This window comes from Plectropomus leopardus, chromosome 7, assembly GCF_026936395.1.
Source record: "Plectropomus leopardus strain MGB_pleo_1.0 chromosome 7, ASM2693639v1, whole genome shotgun sequence".
Classification (NCBI taxonomy): domain Eukaryota; kingdom Metazoa; phylum Chordata; class Actinopteri; order Perciformes; family Serranidae; genus Plectropomus; species Plectropomus leopardus.
The window spans coordinates 35345384-35368413 of NC_142182.1; the positions used below are offsets into that span (position 1 = coordinate 35345384).

The 23030-nt window shown below is 39.5% G+C and overlaps 1 protein-coding gene across 1 annotated transcript; it reads right to left on the bottom strand.

Annotated features, from left to right (window-relative positions):
- Positions 1 to 258: 258 nt before the first annotated feature.
- Positions 259 to 14742, bottom strand: gnrhr4 (gonadotropin releasing hormone receptor 4). The gene is made up of 4 exons (XM_088080600.1): positions 14603 to 14742; positions 13560 to 14170; positions 2318 to 2522; positions 259 to 2223 (listed from the first exon to the last, which is right to left on the bottom strand). The coding sequence occupies exons 2-4, from the start codon at positions 14073 to 14075 to the stop codon at positions 1760 to 1762; spliced, it is 1185 nt and encodes a 394-aa protein (XP_087936726.1). The 5' UTR covers positions 14076 to 14170; positions 14603 to 14742; the 3' UTR covers positions 259 to 1759.
- Between the last annotated feature and the right edge of the window lie 8288 nt (positions 14743 to 23030).

Below are 23030 nucleotides of genomic sequence, written 5' to 3' on the forward strand. Positions count from 1 at the left end.
GTTTTTTTCCCTCCAAATCATTTACGTAAACGCTCATGCACATGAGATGCACGTACCATAAAAAAAACACAAACACAAAATTCAACATGGACGTAAGAGCCTCATGAAACTGGCTAAAGAGCCGCATGCAGCTCGGGAGCCGCGGGTTGGCCAGGCCTGGCATAGTGGATATGTTGATTTTTTTTTTTTTTATGTTTCAGTTTTCAAATTTATATTGTGACTATCCTGTGGTTATTGTGTGGATAGGTGTAGGCACAAAACCACTTGGTTAAGTAAAAATTATGTTTTGGCTTAGAATACACTGTTTGGTTGCAACACACATGGCTAGAAATGTCTTGAACGCTTCTTAAAAAATACCTGCTTTTTTTGGGCCCAAACAGTATTCTGCTGCTTGGCAACCCAACTCAGCTCATATAAATTAAATCTAAACTTCTATAAAAAATGTAAATGTGACACATATGGGGTTTGCTTTAAACATACTACAAAATAATGGGTAGCACGGTGGTGTAGTGATTAGCACAGTTGCCTCACAGATTCAAACCCAGGTTTGGGCAAAGTTGGATGAGGAGGCCCTTCTGTGTGGAGCTTGCATCCTCTCATGTCAGTGTGGGTTCTCCATCTTTCTCCTACAGTCCAAAGACATGCATGTTAATAGGTGAATCTAAATTGGCCGCATGAATGGTTGTCTGCCCTGCGACAGTCTGGCGACCTGTCCAGGGTGTACCTGCCTCTCGCATAATGACAGCTGGGGTAGGCTCCAGCCTCCCCGTGACCCCTGAGAAGATAAGCAGTTATGGCCAATAAGAAACATACAATGACAAACTTTTATTCCAGAGACTGGGATAATATCTGGTTCACACTAGACGTGGAAGTGCTGCCAGGTGCAATGATTTTCCAAGGAGCACCGCCCACTTCCTTAGTGTGCTCATGTTAACCAGTTGGACTTTTTACCCAGGACACATGGTGGACATAGACCCGAACTCCATGGCCAACTAGCAATCTGCAGCAATACTTTTAGTGTCTGGTCTATTCATTCCAAAAGCCGTGAGTGAATCAGGTAAGAAAACACACTGATTATGTATCACTGGTAATATTAAGAACATATTTGATACGATGTAAAGGATCTGATAATGAAAAGTGATAGAATATGCATCTCATGCCTCTAAATGCTTGTCAGTTGTGTCTAACAGAGAGGGAGAGAGACAAGCGGACACACACAAACAAACAGAAACGCAAGCAAACAGAGACAGAGCTCCTAATGTAAATACAACAGAGTCACAGAAGAGCAGAGTCGCTTATGCACTTCTGTGGTGAACATCCAGGCCGCAGCTGAGAGGCGGCTGTGCGACAGTTAGTTTATCAGGGTACTTCTGCATCCAGTGTGAACATAGCATAAAATTTGTCTCAAAGTTGTCCCACTTGAGTCTTTAAGCTTCATTAAAATCCAATCAGCAGTGAGTGAGATAACCCCTGTGATGTACAGCATCACCCTCAGTCAGTTATGGTAATCTTTGAAAATGCTACACTCCGCAGTGTTTTGCAAAAATCTGATCCATGTCATCAGAGGTGCAGGATGAATAAACCAAGGCAGAGCTAAAATACACCATCGTTTGGATCAGCGGAGCAACAATGAACATATTTGTCTGATGAAAGAGCACTTTATTTTTATGGAGCTTCCTCTTTTCAAAGCAGTTTCATTGAAATATCATCGCTTGAAAAGACTAAACTCAAAGCTGACTAAGAGCAGAGATTCTTTTCATTATATCTTGCTAAATGGGATGATTGGCCTTGAGGCACTTTTGATGCTGTTGTTGTCACTTCCCTCCTCTTTGTCTGTACTATGGCCACTCAAGGCTTTCTGCCTTTGAGGCGACAGGCGAGTCATGTGTACGAGACAAGAGTTGTTTTCTAGTTCAGTCCGTGTGTTTGATGTTGGACAGCATCTCTTTGCACCCTGGTGAAGATGGATGGTAAACAGCCCATAAGTGATGGGGTCTAGACAGGCGTTGAATAGGCCAAAGATAAACAGCATATGAGTCAGTGAATGAGAGACTGTTTCCTCCATTTTTTCAGGAAATAACCAGTACCACAGGCCCAGCAGGTAGTATGGGGTCCAGCAGACGATGAATGATGTTACAATGACAATGCTCATTTTAAGAGTCCTCATCCGAGCTTTAGGGATGTTGTTGTGGGAACGGCGGAGATGAACATCTCTGGACACCACTGGGAGAAAACACAATCTTTGTCACAAATAGTCTATTCAAATAGACTGAAAACATATTTTGAGTGCAGATTTTGGAGAAAACACAACACTTACAATTCCCCCGGGCCATGCGGCTGGATATCTCAATGAGGATGCGTGTGTAGCAAAAGATCATGATGACCAAAGGCAGGAGGAAAAGACACACAAAGGTGAACATGTTGTAGAGGGTCTCCTGCCAGTGCTGGACGAAGCTGCCGTGGGTGGTGCACTGGGTGAAGTTCTCTGGGACTGTGATAGTCACATTGTGAAATATAAACATCTGCATGAAAAGACAAGAGGAGTTTTGTGGTTAGTCCAAATCAGTCAGACAGACAGAAGAGGTTCTTGACATTTAGCTATTATTCCCCCAGAGACCTGGAACTCAACACAATCATCAAAAAAGTGCAGATTCCTTAAATGACTCTCAGAATTTACAAGCCCCTCTTCTCATTTCTCAGTTTGTACATCCTTGATTCCTATTCTCACCTTGTCTTTCCCACCTGAGATGTAAGTGGAGGAGGAGACATGAGAAGAAAAGGGTCAAGGCAAAACGCACTTTTAAAAATGAGACATCTGTTCCTCAGAGCTTTTATTTTAAAGCATTTTAAAATAAATATGATGTGTAGCACAGCTACATCTCGGGATGTAACGATGTATCCATCTGGGTTGAAACCATCATGATGCAAGTATGCTATCATCGATGCAAAGTGAAAACATGGACATATATCATTGTATTTAAGATACGCCTTTATTTTGAAATTCCCATTTCACAGCTGTATCACCATTTCTATCCAAGCGCACCTCCTTCCTAAGCATTCAAACAGGGCCCAGTACCACACACTTAAAGGTTAGCAGCCAAGGTTTCCATTTTAGATTTTGCACAAAGTTTAAGAGATATTTTTTGAAAAGTTAAGAAAAACACAATTGCAAGATGACTGTTTCCACTGAGTGATATTCTGCGACTTCTCTCACGATAACATTCCAAGAAGCATGGTAGTAGATATTCAAAACATTACCTTTATTTCTACTGCAGCCACTGCACTAGCCGTCATTATTTTTAATCCAAGGCGTTGTAAGCGTGTTATGGAGCAATAATGGAAAGGCGAGCACCTTATACTTAAGAGCAGCCACATATGAGGAATTTCTGGGAGGTGATAGTCCACGATTTCACGGAAGAATTGTGGATTCAAACTTCTGGATGATCCACTCAACTTTTAAAGAGTTATGTGATGCAACAGCAGCTCTTGTAGCTCCTGCTGCATCATGAGGGAGCCAGTTTCTACTGACAAGCACATAGCCATAGCATCATGTGACCCATAAAAAGTGTTTCCATTGCAGTTTTGAAAATTTGCTTTTTTAAATCACCTTAAATAACACCTCATGTGAGCATAAAAACTATTTTGTGATAAAAAGGAGTTTTTCAGAAATTGACATGTTTCTATTAGGTGTATTTCATATTCTCAATTTCAATTTGTGCAATTTGAGGGTAAATGAGAACCGCCTTCTGAGGATACTTTCTGGTATTGTCCCATATTGATCACAACCCCTCTTACTGTGAAACATGTTGTGATATTGGCATGTATCATCTCATTGTCCAAACAATAGGCTATAATATGGACTCATGATTAAACTGGTGATTTACACACATATAGCTGCATCATTAGCTGTATGTCATGCCTCTTCTACATGTCACAGGTGCCAGAAAGACTTCCGCAAAAGATACACCTGCATCCTCGTCCATAGCTCCTCCAGCAAGTCTCGTCTCCCTCTCGTCACTCTCTCCTTGAGATGCATTTTAGAGTGAAACATCTTCCAAGAGCATAGAAAAGTTGGCAGGAGGCAGGAGGACGGATGAGAGAGGAGTCAAGGAGGCACAAAATAGACAAATGAGACAGGTCCAAGGACAGAGGATGCTTCCAAAGAAGCTACTATGTTTAAGTTATTTTTCTTTTTCTCCAAATGGTAACATCTGATCAATCAGATTATTGACTTGTCAGCTGAACCAATGGGATAGTAAGTGAACAGCCAGGCTGCTGTGGAATACTGTCCTATTTATAATATTGCAGGATTGTAATAATGTAAGCATTTGCTAATCATAGCTATTTGGGGGCACTTTTTAATATCTAACAACAATATATAATATTACATGTATATAGATTCATGAAAACACATGAAAAAAATAGTGATCCTAATATTTCTCACACACAGCTGCATAGTCAAGGATAAAATTAGGCCCCTATTATCCGGCATCAGTCTTTGAGTAAATGGTAAATGCTCAAAGTCTTGCAGCCACTCAAAGTGATTTTACACTACTGTCACATTTACCCCATTTACATACACATTTAAACACTGCAGGCTACCATACAAGGTACCATCTGCTGCTCAGTTTGAACCATAGTCTGTATATAAAGATGGACGACATGACAGCTCCCCCAAAGTGAAGCTTAAACATCTGGATCACCTCCTGGTGTCTGTCTGCAGTACAGGTCATAAATCCCGTCCCTTTGTGTTAGTGAATGGGACATAGGCAAAACTAAAAACTCAAAGTACATGCCAAATAAATTTTCCCCAAAGATGGTTTCTGTCACTGAAAGTAGTTCTCATCACCCTGATGTTTCTTCAAGTGTTTGTATGTTGTTGTTGTTTATGATAAGTTTAGTTTAAATCAGTTTTTTATTCTACAAAAAGGGGATTTTCCCCCATGATTGACAGCTGTGACAGCCAATCCATGGGCTGGTATTCAGTAGAGCTGCTTGCAATTGGTTGGGCTAGTGTTTTGGTAGGAACTAGCTTCACTTAAGCATAATGCGGTTATTGGGTACATGTGGTCCATCTTTATATACAGTCTATAGTTTAAACATTCACAAGCACACAAACATTGACATCAAAGCCATCAAGAGCAGTTTGGAGCTCAGTATGTTGCCCACGGGTAGTTTGATATATTGAGCGACCTGCTCTACCTCCTATACCACAGCCGCCCAAAGGACTTAAAGACTTACTTTCACAGACAACTTAGCAATTCCATTTAGAGCAATCAAAGCTAATTGTGATTGCTGCCACGTGTCCAATCAGTCCCGTCTGCAATGAACCCATTTAATTGTTTCTTAGTTATTTCTATTCATCACATTCCCTGACAGTTACAGACATGTGATCAGTATCAAATGTCAATTACTTTACCATATGGTAGGAAAGTGGAGACTCTGTGCATCATGAGTAATTGCCGTCTCCTCATGATGACGCTGGATCGAGCCCAATTTAGAAAATAAAAATTCTTCCATCTCAGCATCCCAGCAAGAAGCAAGAAGCAAGGAGCCACTTTAGCCAAACAGAAAGCACACTTGAAAAAAACACACAAAGCAAACTTGAGTGTACCAAGGGGAGGCTCAGAAGGTAGAGCTATTGGTCTAAGATGTACCGGGTGCCAAAGTGTCCTTCAATAAGAAACTTTCAAACAAACTTTAGCGTAGATGGTCTATGAGCCAGATTCAGGCAAATAAGGGTTGGAGGAGGTTAGCTGATGAGTGCATGACTCTCCCGTTACCATAAATTAGCACGTTTCACAGTTTTGCGATGTGATAATTGGTATGATTTTAGAAAATACAACCACTTAAAGTCAACTGTCCCTCCACTAAGCCAATCAAAAAACATTACTCCCTTCCCAGCATTTAAAAAATTATTTAAAGTGTCACCTCACCTGTTTCACCTGTTTATATTTTCAGCATGTAAATACATAAATCATATTGTCAGTGATATAAGTGAGTGAAATAAATTGTTGTACTTAGGCCCATTTGATGGTAATCTGTGAAAATACAGGACAGTAATTGCAATATTGTGGACAAATGAAGCAGCCCTAAAGGAGTGTTAAAGTTGGTGCCTAATTACGTTCTTGTTGAAAACACAACATAACATTGTTGTTACAACTTTGGTCAACAGTTTCACAGGTTTGTCATGATAATGACACAGGCTAAAGCCATTACAAGCAAAAGATAACATACTTGCAAACTGTTTTATATATGCATATTGTACAAATGTTATCATTTCAACTGAGAGCAGACTCTAAATCTAAAGAGAAGTAAAACCTCAAGGCTCACACATGACTTTTTAAAATACCTAGCAGTGTCTGAACTGAGAATATAGAAATCATTCCAGCATTGCTCATGGCTATTTCATTTGATTAAGATATTTAGTGCAGTTTGTTTTAGGCCCTCAGATATCAAAATGAAGATAAACGTAATGCGAAGGCTGAGCTGTGCAGCAGGCAGGAGCAGTATGTGGATGAGTCTGCTTTATAAGCAAGTCTCCCATTTTTCCTCCAGCATACTGTGTTTATCAGTATAGCCTATGGAGCTTAGACTGAACATAGTATTCTTAATTTTTAAGAATAAACCTTTTTGGTGTGGAGAGTCAAAGGCTAGCCAGTCAGTGCACTTCCCGGTCCAGAGGAAAGGGTCAAAATAAAACAAAATGTAGGTTTCCAATAATCAAACATGTTTATGACAGAGACGTCTCTGTTTAAGCTGTCCATAGCCAAATGTGTAACGTCACAATTTCAGCCCGTTTTCACTTCCAACTCGTGAAATAGCACCACTCTGTCAGTGCTTTTGGCGTACTAGCTTGACGCCAAAAGCCACCGTCTGCGTCCAAGCAGAACGCGGCCAGATGACGTCAGATGGGAATGCGCTCAGACAGAACCAATGGTGTTGTTATCATAAGCTGGCAGACGTTTGGCCAGCACCGCACATCCACATGCAATGTGCAATGTGCACTTGAGGATGCAGCTGGACAGAACCGGTTGCATGCACCTGTAACGCTGAAAGACATGCATGTACCTGTAACGCTAAAAGACACACATGCACCTGTAATGCTGAAAGATTGTTACAGCTACAATGCACTTATAACAGTGCTGATAACCACTTAATATAAGGAGTGCGATTGTGCTTATAGGGCGGGTGTGTGAGGAGGTAGAGGATCCCACAAACAACTGACTTTTGCGCGGGAGTCTGGAGTTCCCTTCATGTCACTTACAGAGCAGCATTGTGTGACGGGTTGAGATGAGAACATGCTGGCTATTTCCACCACACGTGTATATTCCTGGGTTTCCTAGCAACATCAATAAATAATGTTAAGATGACTGAGTGTATTCAGCTTTTCTGATAAAGCTCATGTACAAAGCCTTCATTCAGCCGATTTAACGCTCATTTATACTCGATTCACGAAAATAGATATGTCCATTTTAAAATGTAAACTCCACTGGCCTCATACTTCCATTAAAACATGATGCTGGCATCCAATAGATGGCAAAAAGGAAGGAAAGGTTAGACTTGTTATTTTTTTGTCAGGAAAGTCAAAACCAAAAAAGTTCAAGGCATGCTGTTTTGCAAAAGTTCAAAAGCCTTTAAATGGACATGACAACTATGGATTTCAACAAGTTAGTCAACTAAGTCTAAAAATCATGAGCCAACATTGACTCACATGACTCAAACCCCTGTCTCTTGTGTGTGCCCACTCATCCACCACATATCACCATTTCCACGGACTATGTTGCTCTTAAAGCTACTTCATCTGACTTTCTGGCGTTGTGAGATTTTTCTCATAAATTTACCACTTTATTGTCTGAGAATATCTTGTACTAGCTCTACCTCTTTGCTGTAGTCCTAACCACTTCCAACTCTGACGCTTTAACTTGATAAGTACTTGTCAGTCACAGTCAGTATGCAATGGAAGCCATAACAACGTGTGTAGGGAAGGATATAAATAGCTGAATAGCTGCAATGTGACTATCCTCACCTTGGTACAAATAAGTATTCTTTTTTCTTTTCTTTTCTTTTCTTTTCTTTACCTCTTCAATCTCACTGTCATTCACTCTCAGTCCGTACATAATCATTACTGGCCAAGGTATGTTCCAATTCATCTTTCTTTTAATATAGTGAAGAGGAAAAATACCAAATGTATCATGAAAATGATATATAAATCTGGAGAAATATATATGAAGTGATCCTAAGAATACCTGCAATGTTTTCATTTAAGCAGTGCAGAGAAATGAGTCTTAGGTATAAAGATTTAATTCAAGGCAAATACCATATACTGTAGCTTCGATGAAATGTTGGAACATGCTGATACAGAATATGCAGTATATAATGCTGTCAGTCGGAATCTTTTTCAACCTTTATGCTATATGTATGGGAATTTTAATTGGAAAAAGTAGATGAAAGAGATTGAAAAAATATGTGTTTTTCAGTATTTGGGCTTTCAGTGACCTATATTTGCACTCACATGTGCGACAGATTTACCAAGAGTGAGGGTACATGTGTTGTTTATATTGCTGCAGTGGATATTTTTTGTTGCTTCAGAGCTACAGTACATCTCACATACAGCAGAGTCAAAAGAAGTGAGTCAGAAAAAAGAATATGCACCCAATTAAGAAATGTAAGAGCATGTTTTGCTTCTGCTTACAGTGTTAATGGGGATTTATTGTAGAAGTGTTTTAGCCTTCAGTGTTTTATCCAGAGTAACAGTCCATATATGGCAGATAGAGACACAAACATGTGAAAAATATGACTGGACAGAAACCAGTTGGCTCATCATGTATTTAGACCTAAATTAAAAAAGAGTTAACGCACAAACTTATCACAGCTAAATATTCAATGACCATAGTGTTATGCATTATTGTTGTCTTGATTTAGGTGTTTATGTTGTGCTTTTGTCATTTCACATTTAAATGGGCTGTACAGATAGATGTTTGACTAAATTGTAGCACAGAATATGATGAATATGATTTCTCACAAACAGAACTGTGGCTACTAACTGTAGAAAACCACTTGCCACATCAGCCAGTGTGAAGAAAAGGTTAAAGTCAACCCTTAGAATTGACCCTGTGATCCTGCACGGACAGTAATAAGCATGTGGTCAGATACTCCGTCACAGTTCAGAGAACCCATGAGCATGACTCAGAGGGCACATGTACAAAACAGAAACAGAGGATGCAAAAAGTATTTTAAATGCTGGAAATCTGAGAGATGTAGCACAGAGACAAACTGGCAGGGAGCTGGCAAACGTGGACGAGTATGTATACCAGGGAGGTAATGGGGAGATGAGAAACAACAGAGTGAGGATTAGCAGTTGGAGTGAATCTGCTGACAGGAGGACAGGCGGAGGGAGTTAAGGCTCTGAAATTACTGCAGAGCTGGAAAAAAATTACAAAAAACCCAAAATGAAAAGAATGATAAATAAGCAGCGTGAAATTCAAAACAAATACAGAGGCTTAAACTCCCCAAAGATGATTTGTGTAATCATGATAATAATGCTTATTATTATTATTATTATTATTATTATTATTATTATTATTATTATTGTTATTATTATTATTATTATTATTATTACTATTATTTATTTTTATAAAATAAATAATATTTATATTTTTAAAGTTATACAACATGGGACAGAAGGAGCTATACATGAGAGAGAGAGTAAAATAAGTGAAATAAGTTATTATGTTTTACGGACAAGATACTTCTTTTGTTAGGGTTAGGGTAATCAGGGTTAGTTAGTGAGTTAGTTTGCACATACATACATATGTATAGAGAAAAGACAGAAAAAGACAATTAAAAAGTTTAAACACTGTGCAAGACAGGTTAGAAGGCAAATACCTACCCTATGACTAATACTAATCATTCATAAAAAGAGAAAAAGAGAAAACAAAGACTGCATAATTGATCAAAATTTAAAGATTAAACAGCAATGCAAAGTTGATAAAATACAAAGTAAAATGCATTGTAAATTAATCAATGACATCTTTGCAAAGAGATTGTTTCAAATGTTGTTGTTTTTTTTTAAATAATTATAATGTAGTTTTGACTGTAGTGCTGGGAGTTATTCCTAAAAAAGGATGATCCTCTGTATTTCAATGAATATTGATTAAGGGAAGTCTACAATACGGAAGATAAAAGTCCCTATAGTGTCCTGTGGGATATGAGTGAGTGTCTAAAAAACACTTAAAAGAGCATTTTGCCATTTTTCAACATTTAATTCATTTATTCAAGTTTGGGGTATAGTGTGGCATAAAACAAAGATAAACTGGAATAAATAACTGGCAGGCCAAGAGGGAAGATAATCATGAGAGGTTTTTTTTCACTCGATGCTGTTTTTGCCAACAAAGTCATAGCTTTTGCCAACACAATAAATTCATTTGTTGTAATATACTACATGCTAAGTAGATTTTTTATCATCACAGCCTGGGATATGTCAATGACTTGCAGCATCACTGATTGTGACAGTGCACCTAGTGGAAATAGCATGTATTTTCTTCAGATGCCAAATATAGATAAATAAACACTTTTCTTCTTTTTTTGCACTTAACAATATGAATTTAACAGTGTTGTTTACATAGTGTAGTTAAAACTTATTTTATGAGCTGAGCTTGAAATTCCAAGATTAAACAAAAATACACAACCTGCACAAAACTGATGCCATATGCATGAACACAGCCAAAACTATCAAAAATTGAAGAATTAAAAGAGCAAAAAATGCACATAAATTTAACCCTTAAGGGTTTTTTTTGCTGCTAAATACTCCACTATCTTCATTAGCGAGCATTTATCTGCTGTTTGGTGTTTGGAAGGTATATCTGACATTTAGAGCTCTTCCTGAAAGTAAGTAGACATCACAAAAAGGTTTTAAATTTTAAGTTGTACACATCAAAGGCTCTGAGTTCGTTTTTGTTCTGCTGTCTGATGAGAGTCTTAGGACCTGATAACAATGCAGCAGTACATTTATTTGCAAGACGCTGTGAAGCGGTTTGTTCCTGGATCTCTCAAATGTGCAAAAATAAACAGCTGAAAGCTTTTGGAATAATTGTTTGCCTTCAAATAACCTTTGCAGAAGCTTCTCAGCAGAGAGGGATTTCTCAGAGGTCAGTGGTTCTCGATAGCTGTCTGCATTCAGATGGTGCAAGCACATGAAGAACATTACGAAAACTTTATGATCTGTAGGAACTTATGTGAATACTCATAATCACAGTGTAAGGCCCAAAACTACTGTGTTGTTAAGTATTTTTTAATTAAAAATAAGTCCCACAGTTAGTGAAGTAGATTTTGTTTCATCACTGATTGCAGTGATCATTGTCGCCTTTGTGGCAATTTGCTTTCCTGTCACCTGTGGTTTAGACTCTAAGTAGTTAAATCCAGTGTCAGAGGATGGATGAAAAAAAGGTCAGGCCACATCAGAAACCAGGGAGCTGTGGTGTCATGAAACCTGCAGTGTTACTTTTTATTGTAACACTGTGGCCCTAAAAATAATGACTATGCATGCCAAAAAATGTGAATCAGAGAAAAGTGGCAGTGGCTGCAATTTTAATCTGACTGGGTCACAGATGCAGATAGATGGAGTGTTATTCAATACTGCAAAGTTTTAGATAAAAGTAAAAAAAATAATGCCAACAATGTCTTTTTTAACAATTCAAGGAAAGAGGTTTTAAGTAAATCTGTGTATGTGTCAGTTTGTTCTGATTTATTATTGCAGAGGAATTAAAAGATGCCTCAGACCATTCATTAAAAATGAAAAATAAAGTCCACTGGACCCTAAAAATGTCGAGACTTACATTTGCATTTCAATAAAATGGTGCAGGAATGCACTGAATATGAATTAAAATAACAACACAGTCACAAAAAAATAAAAAATAAATAAAAATATAAGTATTTTCAAAGACATATTGTTCCCAATGTCAGGCAGAATTTCTGCTTATTTTCTTTTCGTGAATGTGATGCCATTTGATCTGACGTGGATAGACTGTGATCCCACCACTTTGGCGGGTTTCTATCCTGTGCTGTGGACATGTTTCTCAGGTGGACTTTTCTTTTCCTTACATCAACAGTTTGTGATTCATCTCTCTCCATATCTCATTTTACAAAAAGGGTTCTGGATGGGGTAGAATGTTTTCATGCACCTGTGGGTAAGAAAAACAGTCGACTGTCTGCGCAAAACAAAGATCCCTTCAGGGGTGGCGTTTTCAAAAAACTAGACTCTGGAACGTGGTTTCAAACTTGTGTTTTTATTACCCCCAAAATGCTGTGTCTGAAATTGTGTGAACAAAAGGCCAAACTGCAAGAAAAGTTTATCATTTCATACAAGAAACGTTGCCCTGTAAACGGCCCTATAGTTATTAGATCTCGACTTCTTTCAGCCCAGCGTGGTCCAGTCACTCTAGATAAAGTTGAAGAAATAATAAGGTGATCTTATACCTAATGAGGCACTAGATATGCATCCCTGATATTTGCAGACCTCCTGAAAAACTGTCAGGTCAATGATCCCTTGACATCATGCTACACCTGATGAGAAATCCAACTAGATTCAAGTGAGCCTCATTTGTGCTCAGCAGTAAAAACCAATTCAAGGACTGTGATGAATTTCTCATCCGTTTTTCCCCCCTCATCTCATGTTTTTTAGTAATCAGTGACAAGGACTTTGGGCTGGAGCAAATGTCCATTGTTATTGTAAGCTCCTTTTTTTAACAATGCAACTTAATTTAATAAGCACAACAGATGGAGGCAAAGGGCACCTTTTTGTGTTTTGTTGGACAAAGTGGATGAAAAGCAAAATCTATCTATTTGAATATTTTCACTGTGTCTTCTACAAGCTGTAGATTAAGTGAGCTAGCTGCATTTTTCTTAAGTAACATAACAATTTTTGCCTTGATTACCTGAATCTTTCATCATGTTTCCTGCAGACTTTACAAATTATTTGATTAACCTTCCCTCACCACCTATTTTCTGCAAAACTCAACAAGCTGGAGGACAACACACTGTTTATCTGCTTTTTCAACAAGGTTTGATTCTCTTAAGAATAAAGAGCCAGTAATGAGAAATGTGTGCAACCATAAGGTGTCATGTGGTAAGAAGCCCCATAAGAGTACATTGAGTTGTTCTTGAGTTACAGAGCAAACAAACCATGTATCTCCTTTGAAACCAAGCAAGACATGGCCCAAAAATTACCAAGGAATTAATTAAATATTAAAAGAAAATTATCTGAAAACAAAAATGAAAAAAACAACAGCAAATATGAATATATTTTTTTGGCCTTTCCTTTATTTATTTTTTTAATTTCCACCTTTTTAATACTAATTTTAAGGTAATTTTCTTGTCACTTTTTCAATTTGTGGTACATTTCTTAAAAGTTTTTTTATTTATTTATTTTTTTTACTGACTTTGTTCCCATGTTTTCAAAAAACTCAAAACAACTTGCTCGGGTATAATAGCTTAACACAGGCGTTTAATATGGGTATTTGTACTTCAGTAACAGAGCAAACAGACTGTATATCTCTTACCTGTGGGAGCGAGAGAAACACGCTCATGGTCCAGGCCACAGTCAACATGATTTTGCTTTTCCTTTTGGCCTCGCTGATGCCCAGGGGATTGAGGATGGCAGACTGTCTATCCAAGCTAATGACCACAGTTATAAAAGCGCACGAGTACATCGCCACCAGCTTCAGGTACATCAGCAGCCTGCAGGCGACGTCTCCCGCCTGCCACTGCACCGTGATGTTCCACACCGCGTCCACGGGCATCACGATGAAAGTCACCAGCAGGTCCGCCACGGTCAGGTTCATTATGAGGATCCTGACGTGCGACTTGCGCTTGCCACCGTTGCTGGCTGCCCACAGCACGATCAAGTTGCACACGGCAGACACCACGCACAGGGTGAAGGTGATGATGACTCGGACTTTGGCCGCGGTGGAGAAAGTGGGTAGCTGGAGCGCGTCTTTATCGGCGCTCTTATTGCACAGTAAAGCGGCCGCCTGGCAGCTGCCATTCAAAGTCTGATCTGCCAGCTGGTGGAGCATAATGAGCAGCGAAGTCAAAAGCAATGACAATACAGCTTCTAGATGGTGTCTTTCTTCTTCATCTGCATCTCCAAGTGGAACTTCAACAGTGCAAACTGAGAAAAGAAAGCAACTGGTATGATTTTTTATGCATGCAGCCAAAAGTGCAGGTGCAGGTCGTTAGTGGCACCTGGCATCTTAACAACAGCCTTGCGTGAATACCTAGCACATTACGCACAGCGAATGGCTTTAATTGACGACAGAAAAGGACCGCTTTATTTAGCTTCTATATTCACTTAAACTGCATGAAGAATAAGAAATCATATTAGAGAATACATTACTAAACAGCACAGGTGATGAAAAAAGAGAGACGCCAGTTATCCTGGAGTGCAGACAACTTCAAACGCTCCTCCTCTTTCATTTCCTCAGGTTCCATCGCCTCCTCCGATTAAAGGTACTTGCCTCATTATCATCCCGAAGGGACAGAAAAAGAGCAGCTAGGATATCTGAATTAAGCCAGTTTTAAAGTCAGATAAAAAATAGCTCACCTGCAATTAGGAGCGGAGCTGTCAGTTAGCGCTGAGGGGGATCTCACTACAGTCACTGCAGCTGCTCTGCTGCACTCCGCTTCATTCCACTGCTCTGACGCGCAAATTGACGTGCGAGAGAAACAGCCGGGGTAGGTGTCATCAACCACTGGAGCTCCTCTGCTTACTGTAGTGAGGTGGTGGCAGTGGAGTCCTCCTGCTGGTCAGAGTAAAAATATTTTTATATAGCTAATTTGTAAAAAAAAAAAAAAAAAAAAGGTCTAATATGTGCGAGTACTGGTGAATGCAGCTTTGTGGCTCGAGAATTACATGAATGAAGAATGCCCGCTGCCTTCAGCTTATCTGACAGTTTATATGAGCTGCTCAAGATGACTAGCACAATAATGGCGAAGAATTAGCATATTTTCTACATGAAAGGTCCAGTGGATTTGGGGGATATGTTGGTAGAAATGGTATAATAATACATAATATAATAATTTTATAGCTGCAATTTTGAACAAAATAGAGATTTTTCTTGATAAGTTCGGGTGGGATATGGAGATAATAATGTTTTTAAAATTTTGTTTGTAAAACTGATATTTTGTGTTTTATTAAATCAAATTCTTTCATTTATTTCTTCCACTTACCTGCCCAGGGACTATGGGCAGAAAATAACAGCTTACTAGAACGTGGTTCAGTGCATCTCTCCTTGTTTTATATGAGGTGAATGTTTAATTGTGCACTGTCCCTGTCTAAATTACATTACATTACACTACAGTGATATATAACCACCTAAAAAAATCATTGTGTTTCCGTTATCTTAAGCCTCCTACAGACTGTGAGATTTTAGCAAACTTACAAGTTCAGTGCAGCGACACTCTGCAACATAGATCTTGATAAAATTTGGTGAGAAGCTTGATGTTTGCAGACTGTACGATGACATCAGCTACTGAATTGCAGAATACAGCCTACACCCACCAACATAAATATGCCAGAACGAAATGTCATCAGCATGCGTCATCCATCTATCCATCTATCTGTAGTGGTAAGCGTAAATGTAAACAAACATAAATTGAGCGCTCCTTATGATGGCATTTACAGTATGTGTGTTTAAAATGTCTGAAGAAGAGGAAGAGGAGAATGTGGATGCAGTCGTGGCTGGGAAAAACAGGCCAACTTGGCATGTCAATATTGCAATGAGAGCTTGAAGTCAGTGAACGTCAGCGTAAGACACAGTCCACAGCATTACATGCTCGATGATAGTCCTCTTTGAGCCGACACCATAGGACAAGGCTGGCAACACTAGAACTTTCCAGAAGCCACAACTCTTGTATTTTTTCAGCAGCCCCTTAAGAAGACCCATCCCTGCACAGAGGAGGAGCACACACAGAATGACAGTCATCAGTGTTACATGCTTAAATAACCAACAGAGTGAGGAGGCACATCCAAACACACCTGCCTGCAATCACACCCTGATCCACAGCCATGGCTCACAGCAAATTTGAAATGGCTCCAACTCAAATACATGCACAACCACAAAATCACTCCCACATGTCAATCATTCAGAAGGCAAATCTGTGTAAAACTAGGTGCAACAGGTCTCTCCATTACAGTATGAAACACAGAAGGTGCATCAGTTTTAGGAGCAGCAGTCAACAACCTAATTCCTCAAATACTGCCACTTAGTCAGTGGAAGTCAACACAGACACATAGAGGTACCTTTCTCTGTGGTATGATACACACCCAGTGGTGACAGTTTGTAATGCTGCAAGCAACTACAGTGATATAAAGAGTGAGAAAGTCCCTATGGGGATTGCAGGAGGGGTGGTGTATAGGTCAAATAAACTTTGGATTTTCACCAGGAAGCCCATAGTTCACCTCCCATGTCAATTTAAAACCAAACCATGAGGCTTTTTTCTAAATCAATCTGTTCTCACTCTAAAAATGCTGCCACTTTGGAAGCCACCTTTGGCATCAGCATGAAACTCCATTCGACAGTGTCAGGTAATGGTATTATATGCTGCCAGACAGCACCTGCTGCATCCACATAATACGCACTTGGGTGCCGTCACTTGAGAACACAGCCAGACAGAACCTGTCAAGTCTGTATGAAACTTGGCAGGATGGTTGAAGGTTGATGTAATGCTGTTTTTCATGCTGCCTGCCAGATTGCATCCTCTTAATCCAGTGTTTTCTTTTAGGGCTGAGGTTATTTTTTATCTCTGGTTTGGTATCTTGGTGACCCAAAGAGCAGCTTGCTGCAGTCTGCTGAGAGCAGGTCGACAGTGCAGCTCACTTGTGTTCTGTAAAGTTTTGGTCACTTTACTTACTGAAAACTCACCCATATGAACTTTTATGAAATGATTTAAATCCCTCTTTTGTTAAATGTTTTGATCCTCTTTCCACTTCTACAACTAGTTGACACATGATCACAACAGATCACACAAAAAAAGTAATTCTGCCTCGTTGGTATTGGTGCTAATCAATCTTTGTGAGGCAGAATGACTGACGGGTTTTCAAGTTAACTGAAGGCGTATTTTAAGTAAAACATTAACTTTACTAAATCATCACCGTTGCAGAAGTATTCTTAGGTAATCCACTGGTTACATTTTATGCAGCCAGCATGAAACTTTTGTCAAATTACCACAGAAACGTATGTGAATATGCGCACATCGAAGTTATTGACTCTGTTAATCATTTTACACTTCCTACTGAAAATCAAGAGGCATATTGGAGGCTGGCGCCTTTAATCAGGTCACTAACACTAACAACAACTAAAAAGTTCCCTTCAGTGGCTGTCCTGACCAGATACCCCCCCCTCCAAACTCTGGACCCTACCAGAGACAACCCACAATAACATGGCCTTTAAAAAAAGATAAATCAATTGATCAATTACTCATTTAACTTTTTCTCATCCCTCCCCCTGTCCTTCATTCTTCTTCCCTCCTCTAATACCTGTTTTTAACACACACACACACACACACACACACACACACACACACACACACACACACAGGCACATACAAACTAAGGTAAATGTTACCATTGTTCCCCTACTTGTCTTGTTCGATGCTGTCTGTTTTCAGCATTTTGAATCATAATGAGGTAGATGTGTGATTGAAGTAAGCAACATGATGTGGTAGAGGGATAGGTTCCATTTTATAGCATATTTTATAACAGTCTGTCATTTCTAAAATCCTAATGTCTTTTTTTCCAGAATGTGAGCAATTATTTTTATAAACAAACCAACCAAAAAACGACTGAATTAAACTTCAAAAATAAGAGCCCTGTGTTAAAAGGCATGGAAGTACTGTAACTGATTGGCTATGATTGCCATATAATGCACCCATAATGTATGATGATGTTTAGGAGCTGGTCTTGTGAACCCTTATGGAGACAGAAGCGTAGAGCTGGAGCAGAAACAGAGGGGTAATTTAAGTAATGGATGGCTAAAGTCTGGGTTTCCGAGTGTGGAGGAGAATGGATATGATGTGATCCAAGGCCGTTTCCAAGTGGAGCAGCAGTGGAGCTCAGAGGCAGGAGTTGGACCAGGGCAAAAAAATGGAAACATGTATTTGCAAAACTTTACAAGTACAAGTATCAACAAAGAGGCAAATGAGACTGACTATTGAGATGACTGCAATCTGGCTGCATGCTGGAGTTGAAGCCCAGTATTTGAAGAATAGTAGATTGTGGATGGTTTGCAGAGCTGACTCCTGCATACCTGATCCCATTCCTGCAATCAGAAAGAGAGAAAGAACCTTCATTTACACAGCCTGCTGAATGTGAGAATATCACCCCGTTATGCTGCTTTGCTGTTGTGTATATAACATCCAGTCGTGTAAAGGGGGGACAGAGTGGTCTCGCCTCTGAAACTCTCAGTAAAACGTAAAGCCATATAGACGTGACCATGGGCAGCACGGTTGTAACGTTTTGACGATGTGTTTATGCATGCAACCCACCACAAGAGACGTACAAAGCAGCAACGCTGGTTGCCACTTTCCTACTGCAAATATCATATACATCACGCAAAACAACTAGATAACATTCTCTTCATAGTCTCAGTAATGAAAGGAAAACATAAAAGCTCTTCTCAGACAGAAAGACAGTTTTTCAGTATTTCTCAAATTGTTGAGCTGTTAAATTCAAACAGTAGCTTATTTAAATTTTTATGGATTTCACAAAAATCAATTCAATTAAAAAAATTCACTATTCAGGCCTACTTTATATGGGGATGCTTAACTCCAGATGGGACATTTGTATGCACTGTACATAGACTGTAGGCTATGTAAAGACACATTATGGAGCAAAGCTCCATAAACTGGAGTCTCAAGTGACACTCACTGAAATACACTTTCACTTCACAGCAAGAGTGGATCGCTGCATTTTCTGATCCTAATGTACTTCATGGTATGTCTCTTACTTTTTACTGAGTCTTGGTTCATTTTGGTTCATACCGGAGCTTTTATGATCAAGCACCATGATGGCAAAGTCATGGTGTGTAAAATATTTCTGTTCTATTATTATCTACTCACTGAGCTTCAGTTTCTGTTGTGACCAAGTGGCACTATGTGAGGCCATCTGTCATCTGACATGCTTTTTTATGATATAACACACAACACAATATTAAATGAAGAGCATTTACCAACATTTTAACTGACGGGAGGCAGTAAGGGACCAGGATTATGGATCAGGGGTTGCTGGTCCAGAAAAGGTTAAGAACCAGACGGAGAAAATACAAAAAGTGTTTAGATTGCTTTTGAAAGTTAATGCAGTGGTTCTGGTTTCTGGTCCTCTCAGGTTAGGCAGACTGTTCAGCACTGCAGCGTTGCTCAGAGAACAGGACCAAAGTCATTAAGGTAGAATAGGAAAGAACGAACAGGCGTTTACTCTCTTTCCAGGTAAAATAAGAAAGAAGCAATTATTGAATAATTATCCACCCCCAGTACCACAAGGGCGGTCTGATATACTATAAGACTGGACAGATATCATTATAATAATCACTTTCAAGATTGTCAAAATGATTAATTATCTGTCTTCCAGTCATGGATTATGAACCCCTAAGTTGGAAATCATAGGCCCCAAATTTATTGCATACAAGGTGGTTTGTGGTCATTTAATTGTAAATTTGATTGGGAACAGGCATCAATCACAATTAATAAAACAAATTCAGGCCTCAAACTTGTCCCGCAATATGTCTTACAGACAGTCCTGTGTCAAAATGTGTATATTCCTAATACATCATTTATTGTAAAGTAACTATAATGCATTTTTTATTAACAACAATGGATTAAATGACATGGTGAAAAGTTTCACTCATACTGATGAACTCACAGAGAATTGCAGCAGATTGTTTTAGCATCTCTTAGCTCTCCGTTGTGGTTGTCCAATGACACCTTTTGACTCACTCTTGTTAGTCTCAAAGTGCTATTTATTTATTTATTTATTTTGCCACAGCAAGCCACTGTTTCTAGTGAAAAAAAAACTAACTCTAAAAACATTATGTGCACTACCTGCACAGCATGAAACAGCAGCCAGACACATTTATTGGATCCTGTAGCAGCATTTAGTGGCTAAAAAGCTAAATATTACCCTTTGGGATATGGTAGAAACGAAAAATGCAGCAAACAGAGAGTGAATATTGGACTTACATCCATCACGTGGACTCAAAACTCCAAATGAATGATAATGTTTTGCACCTGACTGATGTCTCATGAAGATTTTATATGTATGTGGGAAGTGCAATACAACATGTAGAGTATATTTGTCCAATTCACATTTCCTTTTGACATCCGTTACGACAAACAATGCTGTTTTAAGGTTCATATTCTCTTACAAATGTAGAGGTCCTTCAGGTCTACGTCTGACACATTTAGAAAGTAGGTCATACTTCGAGAACCACCAGAGCTACCACAGTGCCAATGTGTCGTGTAGTGTAAACACTCTAAACACCATCAGCATGTCAAGTATAGAATGACATCACTGTGAACTGACAAGCCAAACACTCACATTCATATCAAAAGGTAATTAATGATTTTCCAGCATTGATTTTGAAACTGATACACTATTAGTTAAAACTGTTGGTATAATCCCAATAGAGGGTATGCATATGACATCACAGTATAAAGAAGTTACTACGGTTACACCCGCTGAGTGGCAGAGAGACTACTGAGCAACAGCTTACATTAGTTTTACATTAGTTCTGTCTGCTTAAAATGCTGGCTTACAGCAGCTGCTCAGAATGTGCTCCAGCTGTGGTTTGCAGTATAACATTAAATTTAACCCTTTAAATAGTATGGTCATGATTGTTAAAAACCAAGGAGAATCATAAACTAAATTCTCCCTCATTTTTCATGGCAGACCAACAGCTAACTGTGGTGAACAAAGTGAGATTTTTGGGTCACATCATACGGGATGATCTTTGTGATTATGATGATGATGATGATTATGATGTACAGCAGCAGTGCAACAAACTGTATGTACAATCCAAAATGTGTACAAATGGTGTTAAAACAGCCCTTTTAATAGCTGACTGCTCTGTTCTAGACAGCCCATCTGTGGTGCAGTTATAGTACAGCAAAAATTAAAAGGCTTCAGGTGGCCTTTAATGATGCACTCAGAAGTCACATGGGCAAGTCACATGTTTGTGACACATAATGTTCCAATCTTTTAATGCAGTGATGAGGGATTTTGTGTACAAATTTATGTCTCGATTAACTGATTCCAAAAATGAAATCATCATAATCTGTGTGTAGCTTCACTTGACCAGATTCCACTGGATGCAAAATCTTTCTACTCTGCATTCTGAGACAGGTCATATATATAAAGGACAGTTCCAAGCAACAGACTGTCTTTATTTGTGTTGGCTGAAGTCACTGACATGTAGCACAGTGTGTCATCACGCACCCTCACTTCTGACATTACTGCAAAAATCAACAATGCTGCATGCAAACATGTCTCTCCAAGTCCTGCCGTGCATGTACAATGAGCTGCCAGAACTGTCCCTGGCTTCTCTGTGGCTATCCAAGGTTTTACTGGGGGCTCAGTTATTTCTGGCTGTGTTTTAACTGCAAAAAAAAAAAAGTTTTATAACATCAATGAGTAGCAGTGTTCACGCCGACAAATACAGCAGCTATTGTTAGCTGTCCCATAAAAGGGTGTAATTATTTAAAAGCCAACATTTGCACAAACCAGTCAGCATACATGAAGACCGTCCATCAGTTTCCTTCTCACTTTAATTTTGCCAACAAATCCGGCCTTGAAGTACAACCAAGTATCAAGGCATTTGTATGCCCTCAGGTATTTCCAACACGTACTCACTCCAGAATCGTTGCATGGTGCCGCTCTGTGAGAACCTTCCATGTTTACCCATGAAGTTTCAGGTATCCCTCTGCATCAGCTGTTTAAGTTCAGGATGCTGTCATGGCGATGTCAACAAATGGTGGGTGGGATGACGTCATGGTGGGATGACACACCCCGTTACAGTGATGTCACAGCATGCAGAAAGCAACATTGTCCTTATGTTTACACAACAGCAACCATCACAATGGTTAGGATTAGGCAACAAAGTCACAGACAGTTAGGTTTAGGCAAAAGAGGCACATGGTAAAGTGTAGGAAACACACACACACACACACACAGGAAGCAAACTCCAGACTCCCGCACAAAAGTCAGTTGTTTGTAAGACCCATCCACCTCCCACCCATGTGCCCTATAAGCACACTCATACTCCTTATACCACATGGTTACATGCAGCGTTTCATGCCCATGTGACCAGTTCCTGGCCATGTTCTCAAGTGTCCCTGCTCGTGCATCACTGCATGTAGATGCATCCAGTGCCCTCTGGCGGTCCACCAGTGTATGATAACAACATAGCAGAGTGGAGCTGTTTGACGAGTTCAGAGTGAAAACGGGCTGGGCTGAAATCAGCCAAGTCTACTGTCATGGGATATGCATAAAGATAAATGTGTGCCTCTTGATAGGCTCTTCACACCAGCTTGTCTGGCTGGTGGCCCAACCAGCTACACCATCAGAGACCAGCAAGAACTGGACTGGGACCATCTACGGCCGTCCTCCACCAGTTTAACATAACCAAAGCCAGCTATCAGCATGAACTGGTTTTTAGATGGATTTTTCAGCAGCACAGTTCATACCATTTTTCAGCTGCACAAGGGCCCCTAATAGTCTTTTAATTGCAATAATTGGGTACCAATTGTTTGAACCTTTCTGTAATCATTCATTGATGGAAAACTTTGCTCCCCTGCCCAAAATTCCTGATGGCTGGCCTGCAGTTGTTAAAACTACCGCTGACAAGGGACAAGGGTCATGACTCCGACTCATTTGCAACCACTTGTTTCTGTGTGACATGGGTTGCCAATTTGTAATCTCCATGACAACCTACTGAACCTTCAGACCTGATGACAACTGTAAGACAACCATTAAGGCAATG

Excerpts from the sequence above, each read along its gene's own strand:
- gnrhr4 (XM_088080600.1), bottom strand. The coding sequence starts at position 14,075 with ATGCTCCACCAGCTGGCAGATCAGACTTTGAATGGCAGCTGCCAGGCG. Across the intron at positions 2,523-13,559 it reads TGTTTCTCTCGCTCCCACAG|ATGTTTATATTTCACAATGT; the intron begins GTAAGAGATATA and ends CTTTTCATGCAG. Across the intron at positions 2,224-2,317 it reads CCGCATGGCCCGGGGGAATT|TGGTGTCCAGAGATGTTCAT; the intron begins GTAAGTGTTGTG and ends GTTTTCTCCCAG.